Source organism: Chelonia mydas, chromosome 6 (genome assembly GCF_015237465.2).
Source record: "Chelonia mydas isolate rCheMyd1 chromosome 6, rCheMyd1.pri.v2, whole genome shotgun sequence".
Classification (NCBI taxonomy): domain Eukaryota; kingdom Metazoa; phylum Chordata; order Testudines; family Cheloniidae; genus Chelonia; species Chelonia mydas.
Genome location: NC_051246.2, coordinates 18,620,306 through 18,638,279, shown reverse-complemented (window position 1 = coordinate 18,638,279; position 17,974 = coordinate 18,620,306). Strand labels below are relative to the sequence as shown.

Genomic DNA, 17,974 nt, shown 5'->3' with positions numbered 1-17,974 from the left:
ATCACCCACTCACTGCAAGGCAGGGGAGAGGGACTCAGGCAATCTGGGTTCTAATCCCGCCTTTGGCACTGATCAACTGTAGCCCCTTGCCCCAGTCACTTGTCTCTGCCTGTTTCCCCTCTCACCCACTGTCTGGTCTGTTTTGGATGTTAGCGCTGCAGGGTGCAGGGACTGTCTTTCACTGTCTGTACAGTGCCCAGCACCACAGGGACATGATCGCAGCTGAGAACTTTGCTCCAATAATACAAATCAAGTGACCTTCCCTACATCCTGCATCGTGGGGAGGGGAAAAAGGCAAGCAAAAAGAGGTAAGGAATGGGGATAGAGTAGGTCAGAGGCAGGAAAAGAAACAGTGCAGATAAAAGCAGGACTAAAAGCACAGATGAGAGAGAGTAAATGTCTTGAAGAAAGAGGCTTGGAGGTAGAAATAACCCAAAGAGCTTGCAACACTGGACTGCAAGTTCTTGGGGGTAGCTCCCCACACAAAAGGGCCCTGATCTCAGCCGAGCAGGGCCTGTCTCTTGGTGTGTGTCTGGGCAGTGCCTGGCACAGTGGGTCCCTGATCCCAACCTTCCCCTTACACTAATAACAATCCTGGCTGCCTGAGCTGGAAACATTGTGTGCCTGCTTTATCACAGGCAGAGGAGTTGGGGACCCGGCTGGGCCAAACTCAAGTGGCGATGTGACCCCAAGTGCCAGGCTCCATTAACACCAGTCTCACAGCTGGAGAGGTGGGTGTTTTGGGGCTCCTGGGCCCAGAGGTTCAGGCTGCTGGTGGGGTGGGGGAGTGCCTACGAGAGGAAGAGGAGAGTCAGGTGAAGCGGTCCCTCCCCTCGTTTTACTGCAGCAGCCCCCGTTTACACAGGTGTAAGTCAGGCCACATGCTGCCAGACTGGGGCGGGGGGTGTGAGCACCCTGGCCCGTGCCTGCCTGGGGCCCGATCGGGGCCCGATCAGTGCCCGCTCCGCCCGCAGCCCACACCTAGCTGGCTCAGCCCCGACGGGCGCCTGGCCTGGAGCCGAGTATCTCGTGCAGGCAGGGCTGGGCAAGCGGCCCAGGGGGAGGGGAAGGGAAGCCGGAGCCAGCCTTGCCAGATGTGGGAAAGGGGACGAGGGGGTGCTGCGCCTCCCCCCGCCACGCCTGCCAGCGACAGGGCGGCTGTGCTTGGACCCTCCCACTCCTGCTGCTCCCCCGGTGCGGTGCCTCTGCCCGCCGTGGGGAGGGGGAAGCTCGCTCCGGCGCTCGCTCTCACACGCCCGCTGCTGGGGGGACCGGAGAGCTGCGCCCTGCGGGTGGCGCATCGGTGCGCGGGGGTCCCCCCCTTCCCTAGCTCGTGGAGCGTCCCCAGCCCGCCGGGGAGGAGGAGAGGGCCCGGGGCGGCCAGCATGCGGTAGCCCCGGGCGGGAGGAAGGAAGGGGCTCCGGACGGGAGACGCCTGTCATGTTGGCCGGGCTGCTCCTGGGGGCTGCCTGTGTGTCCCTGGTCCTCCCGGGCAGCCCGGGCAGAGCCTATCCCGGCAGGAAGAAGGCGCCCAGCTTTGCCGCGGACAGGTACCGACCCCAGCCCCCATGCCGGGGGCAGCCAAGTCCCAGGCACCCGGCAAGGTCAAGCCAGGCAGCGGAGCGTGGCCCCAGCGCCTGGGTCTGGCTGTGCCACCACCCCCGCGGGAGGGGGGATCTCGGGGTCCGTCTGTTCCGCACGCCGCTGTGTGAGCCTCGTGTCTGGCTGCCCCCTGGGCGTGTGTCCGTGCGCGGGGCGTGTCAGCGTGGGAGCGCTGCGCCTGGCTCTATCTCCCTGCCCTATGCCTGTCCTGTGTGTGCAAGGCTCGGGCCCTGTTTCTCTCTGTGTGTCTCTGCCCTTCCCGTCCGTCTGTCTGTCCGGGGCACACTCCTGGCCTTTGCACGGGGTGTGTGTGTAGAAAACTCAATCTTCCTGCGTGTCTGTCCACGTGTGATCGCCATGCCTCACTGCGTCCTGTGTGTGTCTATCTGTCCCTCTCAGTGTCTTGTCTCCCTGTGGGTCCGTCTGTGCCTTTCCCCTTTGCGTGTCTGTCTAGGTCACACACCAGGCCTTCGCTCTGTGTGTGGGTGTTACCGACCGTCTGTCTGCCTGCGTGTGTTTGGGTCTGGGTCACGCTCCAGGTTTTTGCTCTGTGATGTGTGTCTGCACTGTTGCTCCCTGCCAGGGCAGGGAGAAGGAGGAGGTAATCCTGGGCTGCCCTTCCCCCAGCAGTTCCTGTTGGGAGCAGAGGGGATGTCAGTCCCAGGACGCTGTTCCCCAGCATAGAGCTCACACTCTTGGTCTCCTAGAGGCAGCTCCCAGTGGGGCCCTGGTGGAGTCACAGCCTCAGGAAAGCAAGGGCTCCAGGGAACATGGAAAGCCAAGCAGCCCCAGGCCTGCATCCTGCTGATTGATGCTAACCCCCATGGGGCCTTAGTTGGGTCTCTGCCCAGAGGGGCCATCCCTGCATCTGCAGCAGGAGGAGAGGTGGGGGCAGCTGGTCCTTCCCACGCTGCCGTATATACTCCCTGAACCTTTGTTCTGGGGCCACTCTCACCATCCTGAAGCCCTGACCCAGAGAATCTCATGTTTCTCTCCTTCCCAGGCACCGTGTGGGGCCGCATGTTTGCCTCTCGGGCTTCGGGAGTGGATGCTGCCCCGGGTGGATGCCATCCCCAGCCAGCGGGCAGTGCACTCTGCGTGAGTATCCTGTGCCCTCCATGACCCACCACCCCCACCTGGTACCTGCAGCACAGACTGCGCTTCCCCTATCAGCCCCCAGGTGCCCAGTACTCTGCCTCTCCATGGCAGAATGGCACCCTGGAGAAGGGCGGGGGGCGGTAATAGCAACCACTGACCAGGCCACCCATGGGAGAAATGCCCATCATGGCTCCTATCCCTCCTCCCATCACCGAGAGGGGGCCGTATTCACCCGCTTCCACAACAGATCCATTCCCCATCCCCCGACTGCTTCCTTCATGTGTCCCCACCATCCCCTGTCGCCAGCGGCCAATGCTCTCCCATGGGATCTGCAGTCTGTCTGTCCAGCAGGGGATTGAGGGGCTCTTGCCAGGCAGTGCCTGCTCTCTCCATTGGCCCATGCCAGGCTGGGTGTGTAAGCTGCTGCCCAGGGTGGAGATGTCACAGTGGGGTCCCTCTGTCCTGACCGGCATCTCTCCTGGACCCTCTCCCACAGCACTCTGCTCCTTCGGCTGTGGCAGTGGCTGGTGCATCGCCCCCAACGTCTGCTCCTGCCGGGACGGAGAGCAGGGCATCACCTGCCCAGGTAACCAGATCCCCTCGCTGAATGCTTGTGGCCCTTTATCTGCAGCCAGAGCCATTCATGGGAGAAGGGCACTGTCTAGGGCTAAAACCGGGGGGCTGGGAGGCCTTGTGAGGCTGAGCCATCCATGCAGTTGAGTGGTAACATGGTGCCTGTGTGAGGGGCTGCAGCAATGATGGCATAGACTGGCCTGTCCCAAGGGCAGAGAGCCACAAGCGGCGGCCCTGCTGCCAGGCTGCAGTTCCCAGCTCCCCTTTGGAATCAGAGCCCAGGGCTGCCCATCTCCAGTGAGGGAGTGAGGGCTGGGTCCCAATGGCTGGAGAGGGTCTGACTCCACAAAGCACTATGTGCTGGGAGTAGTGGGGGGCCTCAGAGTGGCGCTGGGAAGCTGTGACCCGGCAAGGGGCTGCAGGCAGCGGCGTGGCTGTCAGTGGGTTTCTGCGCCAGTGTTGTCAATATGTAGTGCAGGCAATGGGCTCCCAGGGCAGTTGCCAAACCCTGCTCCAATCGCGGTGCCTGTCTCAACGAGCCAAGACAAACAGAGGCGCGAGCAGGTACAGTGAGGGGCCATCTGCCAGGGGAGGACCCAGCTGACTGGGAGTCTAAGGAAGAACGTGGGTGGGGTGGTGGGGAGTGGCTGGGGAGCTGGAGCTGGCTCCTAGCTTGGGGACAGAGGGCTGGGTGTGCAGAGGACACCCGCTCACCCAGAGAAGATCCTAGAAGAGAGTCACCTGTGAAGCCCAGGCCCAGTCTCCGGGTGGTGCCACCATGCAGCATGCTCATGGAGAGCCAGTGGGGACCAGAGGACTGTCCAGATCCAGCAGCTTCCACTTTCTATTAACTGCAGCCGAGGCCAGGGTGGGCCTGAGCCCATCTTCTCCATGGGCAGGGTAACACTGGAGCTCCCTGTGCCCAGTGACCCTCATGCTGCAGTGTTGATCTCGCCTCCCTGGGTCTCTGCTGCCCCCCGCGATCCTGACTGGACCCTCAGCCTGCTGCCGTGTGTGTTTCAGATCCGCCCAGTGCCTGTGGGGAGTACGGCTGTGACCTTGCCTGTAACCATGGTGGCTGCCAGGAGGTGGCCCGTGTTTGCCCGCTGGGTTTCTCCATGGCAGAGACGGCCAACGGCGTGAGCTGTACAGGTGAGCACTCCCCAGGCCACCCACCGTCGGGCTGACCCCCGATCAGAGCCCAGAAGGACTGTGAGCGGAGGGGTCTGAGTGCCAGCTGGCATGGGCAGCAATGCAGCCATGCACGGGATGCCAGGGTGGCAGAGGGCGACCTGCACCCACCTGGGGTGTAGTGACCGGGCCACAGACAGAGGTGGATGAGCCTGCTTTAGTCTTGGCTAGCAGAGCTGGGTATTTTCCCTCTGGCATTAGAGGCTTGTCCCATCCATTGGTCCCAGGTTCAATCCCCGCTGACGATGACCCAGCCAGGGCATGAGCTCTTCGCCCAGAGAGCTCCCCCATCCCTGCCTGATTCTCCCCAGGAAAGGCTGGATCTGCTGGCTGGGACAGGAGTGCCACTTTCTCCTTACAGCTGATCTATGGGCTCCCTTAGCAACCCGCTGGAGTGCCACGTTCCCTCAGCCGTACACAGGACTGGCTGTGCATGTGTGTCCATGGGAGTGGCCAGGTGCCCTCTCCTCCCTAGACCCCTCTGCCAGGTGGCCCTGTCTCTTTCCTAGACATCGACGAGTGCCTGAGCGCCTCCTGTGAGGGGCTGTGCGTCAACACCGAGGGAGGCTTTGTGTGTGAGTGTGGCCCAGGCATGCGGCTCTCCGCCGACCGGCACAGCTGCCAGGGTGAGTCCCTGGGCTTCAGGGCGCAGAGTGAGGGATCAGAGAGAAAGGTGGGGGTGGGGACTGGGCCGACTGGCTGGTACTGGTGTGTGTAGGGAGGGTGGTGGGAGCTCTGGGGAGTTGTGGGGAGCAGCTGTCTCATCCTTTCCTCTTCCAGATACAGACGAGTGTCTGGCCACCCCGTGCCAGCACCGGTGCAAGAACAGCATTGGCAGCTATCGGTGCTTCTGTCGCCCCGGCTACCACCTGCACAGCAACCAGCACTCCTGCCTGGGTGAGTGCCTCCTCCTCCTCCTGCTGATCTGGCCCTCTCCATCCCTCCTGAGAAGCCCCTCCTCCCTCCTCACCCAGCCCTGCCCCTTCTCAGACCCCCACCTCCAGTAAGGCTTTGGTTCCAGAGTGCTGCCCAGTCAGTGATACTCCCCCAGGTTGGGGAAGAGCTGCATGCTGGTATCCCCACGCTACCACCAATGGGTCAGCAGAGACACTGAGGGGTGAAGGGGTTTCCTCATGGCCATGGCAAAGTACCTAGGAGTGGGAGGGCTCAGTGGCCAGAGCAAAGATCAGGCCCTCGGTGCATTGGAGCCACTAGGTAGCAGCCGAGCAGATGTTCAGCCCAGCCCCATGAGGTGGGAGCATTCAGGAGGAACGGGGAAAACGGCCCCTTCGGCTGAGATTGTTCTGGCTTCTCCTTGATACAGAAGGGGGAACCCTGGCAGTTAAGGTTCCGCTGTCTCCCTCTTTAGTGAACCGAGCAGGCATCCTCCCTGGCCTATTCCCGTCCTGTTCCCCGCCATACGGCCCTGTGTCACTGCAGTGACTTGAGCGTTGTCCCACCCAGCTCACCCTGCTGCGGGAGGAGAGGGAATGAGGCCTTGGGGTCATCTATTATTGCCGATTTGTGTTGTGGCAGCAGCCAGCAGTCTAACTCCTAGACCAGGCTTCCGTGGGGCTGGGGGCAGGACAGACCCAGAGCAAGGAGATGGGCTCTGCCCCATGGAGCTCACAGTCTGAATCCCTTCATGGTGCCTTTTCAGAGTCAGGGTAGCTCCGAAATGGATCAGAAAAGGCCTTGCCTTCCCCCGAGGTCCAGTGTGAGGTGCCCTCCACTGACAGTCTCTGGGGTCACCCCAGGCTGACTCTGCCCCTTGGCCTGGCTGAGGGCCATCTCCAGACGGGCCTGAGATATCAGCACATGGCGTTGGGGTGCCCGGCTTTGGGGGCTCCTGGTGAGTGGGCAGATAGGCTGGGCTGGTGGTGAATGCCCAGGCCTGGCCATCTCCCCAGTCCCAGCCTGCGTGGGGAAGGGCTCCACCTGGCTCCTGCCCAGACCCAGTGAGCAAGGACAGCCCCCGGGTCCTCTGCTCTCCCTCGCAGCTGGTGCTGCTGCCGGGCACTGATGCCTGGCTCTGCCACCCCCAGATGTCAATGAGTGCCGACGGCCCAGTGAGAGGCGCCCCTGCCAGCACGCCTGCCACAACACGCCAGGCAGCTTCCTGTGCACCTGCCACCCTGGCTACCGGCTCAGCGGGGACAGGGTGTCCTGTGAAGGTAAGGATGGGACCCGCTCCCACGCCTGTCGGGGGGGAGGGGCGCAAGCTTGCCCACGGTCCCCTGTTGTGGGGAAGGGCTCTTCCCATTGGCAGAGTGGAGAGGGAGCGGGGGTCGGGCCCTGTGTTCCAGCTGTGGTCACGATTCGTGGCACGGGGAGGTTGTCCATGACAGGGGCTGTGGGTCCGGAGAGCTGGGCTCTGTGCCCTGCAGCACAGGCAGAGCTGGCATCCCTGGGCCTAGTAGTGTCTTCTGGGCATGTCCCGCACCAGTCCCTGGGGCCCGCCCAGCTGCCCCGGCTCTCCCCAAAGAGCTCCGTGTTGTGTTTCCTTCCAGGTTTCCTGAAAACCATCCCGGCCCCGTCTCCCATCCTGCAGTCCCTGCAGCACCCCCCAACTCTGCTGCTGCTCCCTCCCGACTCTGGGGGACCCCTGCTGGCCCCCAGGGCCTCCCCTCCTTCCCAAGCCCCTGCCCCCAGCCCCCGGCCCCCTTCCTTGCTGACTGCCCCACCACACATATCCGCCTTGCTCCCGGCTGCCACTGCTGCCCCTGGTGCGTTCTCGCCACTGCCACCATCGCTGTTCCAAGGGGCAGTCCTGGTGCCCTCGCCTCGTCCTTCTGCTTCTCTGCCGCCCGCCCTCACCACCTCGCCTCCCCCTTGCTGGCACCAGGGGGCACTGCGGGAGCACAGCAGCCATTGGATGGAACCCGGGTGCCTGCAGTGTGCCTGCGAGGTACGTACCCTCCCACCGGCGCCCCGGCTCCCCCGGCTGCGCTCTGGACAGCCCCCTGCTAACCGGCCTGTCCCATTGCAGGGGGGCCAAGTGGTGTGTGAGGCGGAGAGCTGCCGGATTGCCTGTTCTCACCCGCTGCCCCCGAAGGACAGGGGTTGCTGCCCCAGCTGCACAGGTGAGACCCGCGCCCCCTAGTCTCTCTGGCTCAGGCCCACGGGGTCTGTTGGGGACACCGGAGCCTGGATGGTTCAGTCCCTGCTGGTTCCTGTCCCAGGTGTGGGTGGTGCCCAGCTGGCTGGGCTGTACGGCCGCTTCTTGGCGGTCTGTGTGGGTGCCCAGCTCAGCTGTGGCCCTGAGGGCATGGTGGGCAGGCTCATGATATCTCCCGCAAGTGGAGCGGCGAGCCCAGGCCCATGCCCCGTAGCCTCACGCTGCCCTTGCTTTCCCGTCTCTCGCAGGCTGTTGGCACGAGGGGGTCGCCCGGGCCGAGGGGGATGTGTTCTCTGTGGCTGACGGGAATTGCACAGTCTGCATGTGCCTGGTGAGCGTGGCACTGGCTAGGGGATCCAGGCACCTCTGGGGTCTCTGGGGAATGATATGAGCTTGTTACCCAGACTCGGCTGGAGGGGATTCCCCAAGGAGCTTGTTCCCCAAGGAGCTTGTGACATTGGTGCCCAGGCAGCGGGGAGCCAGAGGCTTAGTGAGGTCACTGTCCAGTTGACTGATTAGAGGTAGTGGCCAAGGTGACGTGGCCTCTCAGCTGGGTTTAGGGACAGAGACATGGCCCCTCAGCTGGTGGTCAGGGGTGGAGATGTGGCCCCTTGGCGGGGGGATCAGACATGGTGACATGGCCCCCTCCGTGCGGGGTTGGACATGAGTTTAAATGAACACCCGGAGGAGGGGAGAGCTGCCCAGTACCACGTCGGCACGGGGCCCTGGATCCGTCCCTGGCATTCCCTTTGGTTTCTCTCTCTTCCAGGCCGGCAATGTGTCCTGCATCTCCCCTGAGTGCCCTCCGGGCCCCTGCCCCAGCCCTGCCCAGGCCGACTGCTGCTCCTGCCAGCCAGGTGGGTCCCTCAGCAGCTGCATTGGTCCCTCTGACCCCCCAGTTCTGGAGGCTATGTGGAGTTCCTGGTGCGAGAGGGGTGCCCCATCGGCTGGGCCAATGGGTCTTGTATATCAGGGAGGAGGAGGATTTGGGGAGGTGGAGCCCAGCGACTGCTTCAGTGATGGGGCAGCAATGACTACACAGAGAGTGTGTGGTCAGTGATAAGGCAGCATGGCCTACTGGTCAGAGCATGGGATGATAAGTCTGGCCTCCTGAGGTCTCTACCCAGCTGGGGGAACTTGGGCAAGTTGCTTAAGCTCACCGTGCCTCAGTTTCTCTGCCTAGAAATGGGGAGTGTGACCCCTGGGGTGGGCGGGTTGGGGGTTGGTTTGAGGCACTTGGAGACTTGCACCCAGGGGGCCTGTTTGAGAAGCCAGGGTCCCATTGTGTGACGGCTCCGGCTGGCCGCGTTTCCTGCCATCCCGGTACCAACCATCCCTTTCCCCCTGCAGCCACGTGCGATTTCCACGGGCGCACATACATGCACGGCACCGAATTCGGCTTGGATGGAGACAACTGCACCACCTGCATCTGCCGGGTAGGCCTCAGTCCCCCCCACCCCCCAGGGCTCCCTAGGACAGTGCAGGGGGGTCCTCACCACCTGGGGTCAGTGCCTGCTCACTCATCGCAGGGGGAAAGGGCCCTCCACCCTAGACCTAGGTGCCAGGGAAAGGCACGGCCTGTGGGGATGCCCACGCCAGGGTAGGAGTGTGTGGGGCTGGCAGGAAGAGGGCCTTTTCTCCTAGGAGCCGGTGGGGGGGATGTGGAAAGGGAGTTTGGGCTGAAGCCAGGCTGCTTTGGTTGGAGCCAGTGGTGAGCTGGAGCTGGTTCGCACCGGTTCGCTAGAACTGGTTGTTAAATTTAGAAACCCTTTAGAGGGGGGTGGATGGGGCAGGGGTCCTGGGGGGGACATCAAGGAACGTGGGGGGGTTGGATGGGGCAGGAGTCCCGGGGGGTGGGGGTGGGCAACAACCCCCTCGTGGGGTGAGAAGGGAACCCGTTGTTAAGATTTTCGCAGCTCATCACTGGTTGGAGCCTTCTGCGTGAAAGCTCTGGCAGGGCCTGGGGTGCAGTGACAATGAGGAGGGGGAGGAAGGAGACGTGGGGCACCGCCCTGCCCCCTTTTTCTGCCAGCTCGTGTGCGACACGTCTCTTCCCCAGAGTGGCGAGGTGGAGTGCTCCTTCGCGCCCTGTCCCGAGCTGGCATGTCCCCGCCAGGACTGGCTGCTGGCCCCGGGGCAGTGCTGCTTCTCCTGCCAGGAGCCTGCATCAGTATCAGGTAAAAGCTTGCGCAGGGGCGTGCGCATGTGTGAGCGAGGGGCAGGGGCCTGAGTGTGTGACGGGCAGGGTGTTTTTGTCGCCGGCAGGGGGATGGGCAAGGTGTGTGTGTGATGGGTGGGTAGGTATAGGGCTCTGTGTGTGTGTGTCACAGGCAGAGTGTGTGTCTATTATCCACTGTGCCAGGCCTTCTCATCTGCCCAGGGCCCGCCACCTCTCGGGCTGTGCCCACTGGGCTCCCTGCCCCTCCTCTCTACTCCCCATCTCTCCCATCGGCCCCAGCCGAGCTCTGAAGCTCTCTCTCTCTCTCCCTGGCCAGGTTGCTTCGTGGATGACAATGGGGTAGAGTTTCCGATCGGACAGATTTGGTCTCCGGGTGATCCCTGTGAGTTATGCATCTGCCAGGTGAATGAGAACCTGCTCTACTTCACTCTCCTTACCTGTCCTCGCAGCGTGTAGCCCACCCCCTCTGCCCTCCGCCCTGCGCTAGACTTTCCTGGCTTGGGCTGGCGGCCGAGCGCTGTGCCTTATGGACATTGAACCCTTCAGAAGGACCCCACAGCTCTCTGCTGGTGTGTGCTCACCTGGCACTGAAGCGCAGCCCCCCATCGGGTGGACTGTGCCAGCACACAGCATCGATGAGCCAGGGCTGGCTGTGCAGGGCACTCAGCCAGGCCGTGTGTGCCGTGAGTTTCTGTCAAGTGCTTCTCTCTTGCAGGCAGACGGCTCGGTGAGCTGCAAGAGGACAGACTGTTTGGAGACGTGTCCTCACCCCATTCAAATCCCTGGCCAGTGCTGCCCGGACTGCTCAGCAGGTAACCGGGCCTGGGGTCCCCTCCCAGGGAGCCACCATCTGCAGTGAGAAGCATAACCCACCAAGAGCACCTCGCAGCAGGGTACCCCCAGGGAACGAGGAGCCACTCATCACTGAAAATCCAGGGACAGGGTAGCTCCCCCCTCCACGGTCATAGAATCATAGAATGTCAGGGTTGGAAGGGACCTCAGGAGGTCATCTAGTCCAACCCCCTGCTCAAAGCAGGACCAATCCCCAATCAAATCATCCCAGCCAGGGCTTTGTCAAGCCTGACCTTAAAAACTTCTAAGGAAGGGGATTCCACCACCTCCCTAGGTAACGCATTCCAGTGTTTCACCACCCTCCTAGTGAAAAAGTTTTTCCTAATATCCAACCTAAACCTCCCCCACTGCAAATTGAGACCATTACTCCTTGTCCTGTCCTCTTCTACCACTGAGAATAGTCTAGAACCATCCTCTCTGGAATCACCTCTCAGGTAGTTGAAAGCAGCTATCAAATCCCCCCTCATTCTTCTCTTCTGCAGACTAAACAATCCCAGTTCCCTCAGCCTCTCCTCATAAGTCATGTGTTCCAGACCCCTAATCATTTTTGTTGCCCTTCGCTGGACTCTCTCCAATTTATCCACGTCCTTCTTGTAGTGTGGAGCCCAAAACTGGACACAGTACTCCAGATGAGGCCTCACCAATGTCGAATAGAGGGGAACGATCAGGTCCCTCGATCTGCTCGCTATGCCCCTACTTATACATCCCAAAATGCCATTGGCCTTCTTGGCAACAAGGGCACACTGCTGACTCATATCCAGCTTCTCGTCCACTGTAACCCCTAGGTCCTTTTCCGCAGAACTGCTGCCTAGCCATTCGGTACCTAGTCTGTAGCTGTGCATTGGGTTCTTCCGTCCTAAGTGCAGGACCCTGCACTTATCCTTATTGAACCTCATCAGGTTTCTTTTGGCCCAGTCCTCCAATTTGTCTAGGTCCCTCTGTATTCTATCCCTGCCCTCCAGCGTATCTACCACTCCTCCCAGTTTAGTATCATCTGCAAATTTGCTGAGCCATCCAGCCAGCCCTCATCCTCTCTGCTCAGACAGACATCAGCCAGGCCAATGAGTACTCCTGGGGACATGGAGACCCAACCACCTCCTACAGGCCAGGCAGCCCTCAGATGGGAACAGCTTTTGGTCATCACCAGTGTGGGGCTGACTTTGAACCAGCGACCCAGCTGTGAATGGCTCTCTCTCCATCCCTTGAGCCGTTCTGGTGGAGAGGGCTCTGGGTGTGTCCCACACAGGTTCTGTCCCTGCTCTTGGTGTCTCCACTCTGCCAGGTGTGCCCTGGCCCCCCGGGAGGCGGTTGACTTTCTGGTGAGAGGTGTCATGATCATGCCTTTCCTTCTCTCTCCTCCCTGAAGGCTGCACTTACATGGGAAGGATCTTCTACAACAACGAAATCTTCCCTTCTGCCCTAGACCCCTGCCTCAGCTGCATCTGCCTGGTAAGAGCTTCACCTTCTCTCCAAGCATGTCTTTAGGAAAGGTCTCTCAGGTCCATTAGATCAAAGGGTCTAAGCCAAGGGGCTTTGTCCAGCCTAAGGCTGCACATTCAGCTTCAGGCCTGGGGCTGCTCCAGATGTGCAGAGCATGGAGGCAGGCACCAAGGTCCCTGGACCAGGGAAGAAGAGTCCAGTGGGGTGAGGCTGTGAGTGAAAGATGCCATGGGGAACAGAAAAGGGTCCATGGGGGTTGTCTTCTGTGGGGAAAATGAGGTGAACACAGGTTTGAGGTCAGGCACTGTCTTGGAACTCAAACATTCTACTTTTGCTGTTGCTGTCCACGGAGAGTCCTGCTGATCGTCCTCCCTAGATGGCTCAGGGTGGGGAGAGGGTGGCTGGCTGGATGCTGTGGGTCTGGAGCAGAGGGAGTCTGCCTTGCCCTCCCTAGGTTGTCAAATGGGGGATTTTCCTCAGCAAAAAATTTCAACAAAAATGGAAAAAAATTGTTTTCTTCTAAGTTTTATGCAGAAAATTTCAATTTTTCAATGGAAACTGGAAAGCAGAAATGTTTCAATTAAAAATGAAGTCGCTGTGCATCATGGGAGTTGTAGTTTGGTTGATTCATACTCCCAGTCTCCTCTGTGGGCTTCGCTCCCTGGTTGGACTACATCTCCCATGCATCAGGGGAGGCAGTTGCATCATGAGAGATGTAGTCTAGGCAGGGAGTCCAGCCCAAAGAGAAGAATGGGGACATGAGGCAATTGAACTAACACTCCTATGGTCAATGCAAGAGCGGTTTCTAATCAGAATATTACGGTTTTTGGATATTCATTTTTTTGGACGAAAAATGGACATTTCCCATGGAAAGCAGACGCTTCTTGCAAAAAGTTTCATTTTGTTGAAAACTCAATTTCCCGTTTAAAAGCTGTTTCAAAGGAGAATTTCCCACCAGCCGTAGGCAGAACCCACTGTGTCTCCTGCCAGTCGTAGTCTCCCAGTCATCTGCCTACCTTGTGTTGCTGCTAAGGCAGAGTCCTAGTGTTGCTATTCTGTGTCCTACAGCTGGGCTCTGTGGCTTGCTCCCCTGTGGACTGTATCATCTTCTGTATGTATCCATTCCACCCGGAGGGAGAATGCTGCCCTGTCTGTTATGGTAAGTGCCACAGCCTTGGCGAGCCCCGGAGTTCTACCCTGGCTGCTTCCATACCACCGTGGGCTTCGACCACCTCTGATCTCACCACCAAGGGAAGGGGGTCTGGTGTGGTCAGTACTGGGATGGGAGACCTCACATGCTGGTGGGTCATCGCCAGCCCTGCATTGGGGGGCTCAGTCCAGAGAGCTCCTCTGTGAGTCATTGCTGACCCCAATGCCCCTGTGCAGTACTAGGGGTGCTGTGCTGCTGAGGGAGGCATGGGGGCTCAGTAGAGGGTGCTTTCTTCTCACAGTCAGGACTGACCCCAGGGCGCCAGGAGCTGTGCTGCAGGGAGCAACGTGGGGTGTAGTGCTGCAGGGAGTGGGGTAGGTTACTCAGTAGAAGGCTTTCCCAGTGCATCAGGGAGGCTTGATAGGGGGTGTTCTCCTCTTACAGTCAGCGCTGACCCCAGTGTCCCAGTGCAGAGCCAGGGGGACTGTGCAGTCTGATGTGCTTTCTTGTGGGTGAGTTGTAAAATGAAGGCCCTAACCACTTGTGGTCATGAAAACTTCCTTTGCACTTTAGTGAGGTTCAGGGTGTTGCCTTTGGGTAATTCCCCAAGCAGTGTGAATTAGGTACAACGTTCAGCTTCACTTCCTGTCCTATACTCTCTTGTGCAGTGTTGCCGTGGGCTGCTAAACACCTGCCGCATCCTCTCCTCAGAGGTGGCTGCAGGTCAGTGTTGGGTGAAGTGATTCTTCTGTTGTTGTTTGGGTTACAGCAGTGCCTGGAGACCCTAGCTGAGATCAGAGCCCCATTGTGCTAGGCACTGTACATACACACAACAACCTCTTCAGGGCAGGGACTGTCCCTAAATAGGCAAGGCAAATAAAGGGCAGGAAGAGAAACTGAGGCACGGAGTGGGGAAGTGACTTGCCCAAGGTCACCCAGAAGAGACAAGAATAGAACTCAGGTGTCCTGACTCCCAGCCCTGTGCGCTATCTACTTGGCCACACCACCTCTCCCCTTCTTCCACTCTGTCTCTGTGTGTGTGTGTTACTCTCACATCCAATCTCTATATAGTTACTGTAATGTTAAAGCTTGTCTCTCCCCCTGGCCGGGTGTCTGTCCCCTGCAGATTGTAACTACGAAGGCAGGAAGGTGGTGAATGGACAGACGTTCATACCAGAGGGTGAGCCCTGCATTCACTGCACTTGCCAGGTGAGCTGTGCCCCTCGCAGGGGAGCTGATGGGGGTTGTTCTGTGGGGACTGGATGAAGGATGGGAATGGGCATTACTCAGCATCATCCAAGAGTCCCATGGACTGTGTTGCCATGAGTGTCTATCCTGTGAGGCATCCAGGGGCTGGTGTGAGGGGACACTGGGCCCTGCTGGGAACTGCACTCTCGGGGGGCTGGTGTGATATGGGCCGAGGGGACGCTCGGAGCTGCACTCTCAGGGCTGGTGTGATATGGGCCAAGGGGATGCTGGAAGCTGCCCTTTGGAGGGCTGGTGTGATATGGGCTGAGGGGACGCTGGGAGCTGCACTACAGGGGGAGCGGGAGGGGGGCTGGGGCTGGTGTGATATGGGCTGAGGGCATGCTGGGAGTTCCCCTTTGGCTCCTGTAGTGCGGCAGGCCTTTGCTTTGGACAAGGGTCCAGTGGGCCTGGGCATGACTGAAGGAAAAGCCAGCGGGTTGCTGGGTGTGTGGAGGCACTGGCAGGCTCCCCGCTGTCCCCATAGATTGGGGTAGTTTGTTCCGGCCCGGCAGAGAGATGGGCAGTGCGGGTGCTCACGGGCTGTCGTGTCTCACCCCTTCCTTTTCCCCCTCTCTCAGCTGGGGGAGGTGAGCTGCGAGAGGAGGCCCTGCGCCCAGTCCTGCACTGAACCCTCGGCACTTCATGCCACCTGCTGCCCTGCCTGCCAAGGTAATAGCCCCGCACGCCTGGCCTCCCCACCCCTGTGCCCTTGAGGTTGGCATGGGCCCTTCCCCCCTGCCCCGCCTACAGAGGGAGCTTTGCCCTTGTGGTGATGACCCTGAACAGGTTGCTGTCATGGACCGAAGCCAGGAGGGCTGGAGCGGAAATGTGATCCTCCGCTGCGTGAGCTATGGAGCAGGCTCCTTCGTGCAGCATCAACAAGAGCTGACTCAGAACCTCTGTGTGTGGCAAGGCCACTAGAGGGGCATGGAGAGCAGGCCTGATGTGTGGTGTCCCTTGGCACCTCCAGCCCGTAGGAGCCATGGGGTCAGTCACCGCAGCGCCTCCAGGTGAGGCTGTAACTGGGTGCCACTGTCTGGGGTGGGAGAGCCCCCGGGGTTAAGGTAGCCCTGTAGGACAAGCTCCCCAACCCTGCCTGAGGGGCATGTGTAGGGGAGCACAGTGCCAGGCTGTGGAGCGGGCATCCAGGCTTTGTGCCTGGGCTCCTGGGGCTTCCTAACCTCAGGCCCTTGCCGTACAGCACTCTGGCCTGCCCATGGGCCCCATGGCCCCAAACAAGTGGACCACAGCCCTCGGGAAGGCGCTAACGATGTCCCTGTCTCCATTAACCTCAGACGCCCCAGTCCCTCGGGAGAGCAGCCTTGGCCCTGTCCACATGGATGACGCAGAGGTTGGGAAATCCGCATCCCGCAATCCCAGAGAGAACTCCATGGCCCACCCCAGGGCCAGTGACTGCCGCCTCTGCCCCAGTACCCCGGCTCCTGCTTCTCCCAGCCCAGAGCGCCAGCTCCTTGCAGGAAGGAATACGCTCCACTGGGATGCTGGGCCTGTGAACACGGCTGGGCCCCCTCCAGCTGGGCCAAGGTCCTTTGGATACCGTACGGCTCCCTCGGGTTCTTCTCTGCACCCCATTGTTCTGATGGAAACCTCTGGGCCGGGGACTGCAGTTCCAAGCCCCGATCAGCCCCCTTCACTCACCCCTGCAGGGCCCAGAACTGCCCTCCTGACCCTCACCCCCTTGGTCCCTGCTCCTCAGAAGCATTCTACGGTCCCATCAGAGGGAGCGGAGCCACCCCCGCGTGAGAAAAGCACTCCTACCCAGCCAGCTGCATAGTGCCCCTTGCCGAGGGGATGGGGAGTGCCCAGCCCGTCACAGCAGTGTGAGGAGGAGGAGGAAGCCGGCAGGAGTGATGAGCTTGATCGAACAGGGTAGGGGAGGGAAAGGAAGCGTCACGTTGTTCTGAGCAACATGTATGGGAAGAACCACTGCCTCTTCCCCTGCCAGTGCCCTGCCCGCTCCCTCCCTGGATCCCGCTGGACAGCAGACGCCTCAGAAGGAGCAACGTGTGGGCCGCTCCACACCATGCTGGTGGAGAGGAGGCGGCTTGGCCCTGGCCCAGCTGCCTGAGCAATCTCAGGAGATGAGGGGTGCCATGATGCTCTGGGAGGACATGGTGCCTAGCTGAGGTACCATGACTCAAGATTTTCCAGGCATGTGTGAGCTGCCAGCCTCCTTACAGCCAAAGTGCGGGAGGAGATGGGGAAGGGCTGAGAGCATGCTGCAGCTCCCTGCATCGGGTGGGACGTGCCCACCTGGTCCCAAGGGACGATCCCTGTGCAGGGCTCCTGAGACAGGTGAATCTCCCCACCCTCTGGGGTGGTCCCTGCCTCAGCCAAGCCCGGGGCCCCTGGCTCCAGGGCCCCTGGCTCCAGGGCCCCTGGCTCCAGCCCCAAGATCTCCCGCCACTTCTTGCAGACTCGTGTTTAAATCTGAGAGCTGAGATTTCAAAACTTCCTAAGGAATTGAACACCCAGTTCCCAACTGGGCATCCGGATCCCCTGGGCTGCTTTGCAATTCCCACCCTAGATTCCTTAGGGCTGCTGGGAGGTTTTCCCAAGCTACCCCTGATGGACAGGTTCTGATCAGCCATCAGGGCCAGCCTCCCATTTCTATGGTGAATAGTAATAAAGTTTTCCCTTCTAATCCAAGCGTTCCCTGCTGCCACCTACAGCTGGCTCTGACCATGGGGACGAGTGCTAATTGGATGGGCTCAGCAACCCCAGGGCTGATACCCTTAATGGTGGGGTGATGGCCTGGAGGTGGCAGCTTTTTCCTCTCCTACCACCATCTCCTCAGCCAGTCCTGGATTTGGCTCTTCATGCAGTGGCTGATCTCACTAGGGGAGGGGCTGCAAGTGTCTGATGTGAAGGGGATGTAGAGCGGGGAGCCTACTGTTGGCTTGGTCTCCCCAAGCAACTTCACTCAGCTCCTGGCTAGGAGGGGAGAGAGGATGGATCCTTGCGGGACCCCATGGCTGGGAGCAGGTGTCTTCTATGTGGTCTGGGAGGAACGATCTCAGCCCTAGACAGGGTTTTTCCCCAGTGCATGGGAAGCTCACATAGACTTTGCTCATTCCTCTGCGATGGGTGAAGGATTCCAGATCCCAGGCCTGTCAAGCCAGCGCCCCAGACTAAAGTCATTTCACTGAGTGTGTAATGCCAGCTGTCACCACTGGGTGTCAACACAGTCTGAAATATTTCCTCGGGAACGACCATCAGACAGAATCCAACCTGACCATTGGCCCCTGACTTCCCGTAGCAGCTGCTGATGTTCTGAGTGGAATAGGCAAGTCCCCTCTTCTTTGCCTATGTAGATGGGCAACTGGGGCTGCGGCTGCCACCCTCAGGCACCTGTGTCTTCCCTCTGCCTGCACAAATGTAGGATTTGGGCTCACACATCTGAACTTTGGGCCCAAAGGACTAATCAGCTGCACACGGAGATCCGAACCCTCACTGGACTTGCCACACCTCAATCTCCCCTGCTAGGCCCTATCTCCAGCCT

The 17,974-nt window shown here is 60.2% G+C and overlaps 1 protein-coding gene across 6 annotated transcripts; it reads left to right on the top strand.

Moving 5' to 3' along the window:
• Positions 1–1,170: 1,170 nt before the first annotated feature.
• VWCE (von Willebrand factor C and EGF domains) lies at positions 1,171–17,116 on the top strand. 6 transcript variants are annotated; one of them, XM_043549617.1, is made up of 20 exons: positions 1,171–1,550; positions 2,606–2,700; positions 3,197–3,286; positions 4,297–4,425; positions 4,974–5,090; positions 5,245–5,361; positions 6,510–6,638; positions 6,975–7,372; positions 7,454–7,547; positions 7,831–7,913; positions 8,352–8,439; positions 8,933–9,018; positions 9,642–9,759; positions 10,078–10,163; positions 10,477–10,573; positions 11,980–12,062; positions 13,122–13,212; positions 13,648–13,715; positions 14,330–14,412; positions 15,030–15,044. In XM_043549617.1, the coding sequence occupies exons 1-18, from the start codon at positions 1,441–1,443 to the stop codon at positions 13,698–13,700; spliced, it is 2,064 nt and encodes a 687-aa protein (XP_043405552.1). In that variant the 5' UTR covers positions 1,171–1,440; the 3' UTR covers positions 13,701–13,715; positions 14,330–14,412; positions 15,030–15,044. The 6 variants fall into 6 exon arrangements, with proteins under 6 accessions (XP_043405552.1, XP_037755342.1, XP_043405554.1 ...); XM_027828083.3 differs by lacking the exon at positions 13,648–13,715 and adding an exon at positions 15,747–17,116 and having other exon boundaries at positions 1,177–1,550; positions 15,030–15,120; XM_043549616.1 differs by lacking the exon at positions 13,648–13,715 and adding an exon at positions 15,747–17,116 and having other exon boundaries at positions 1,178–1,550; positions 7,227–7,372; positions 15,030–15,120.
• Positions 17,117–17,974: the final 858 nt, after the last annotated feature.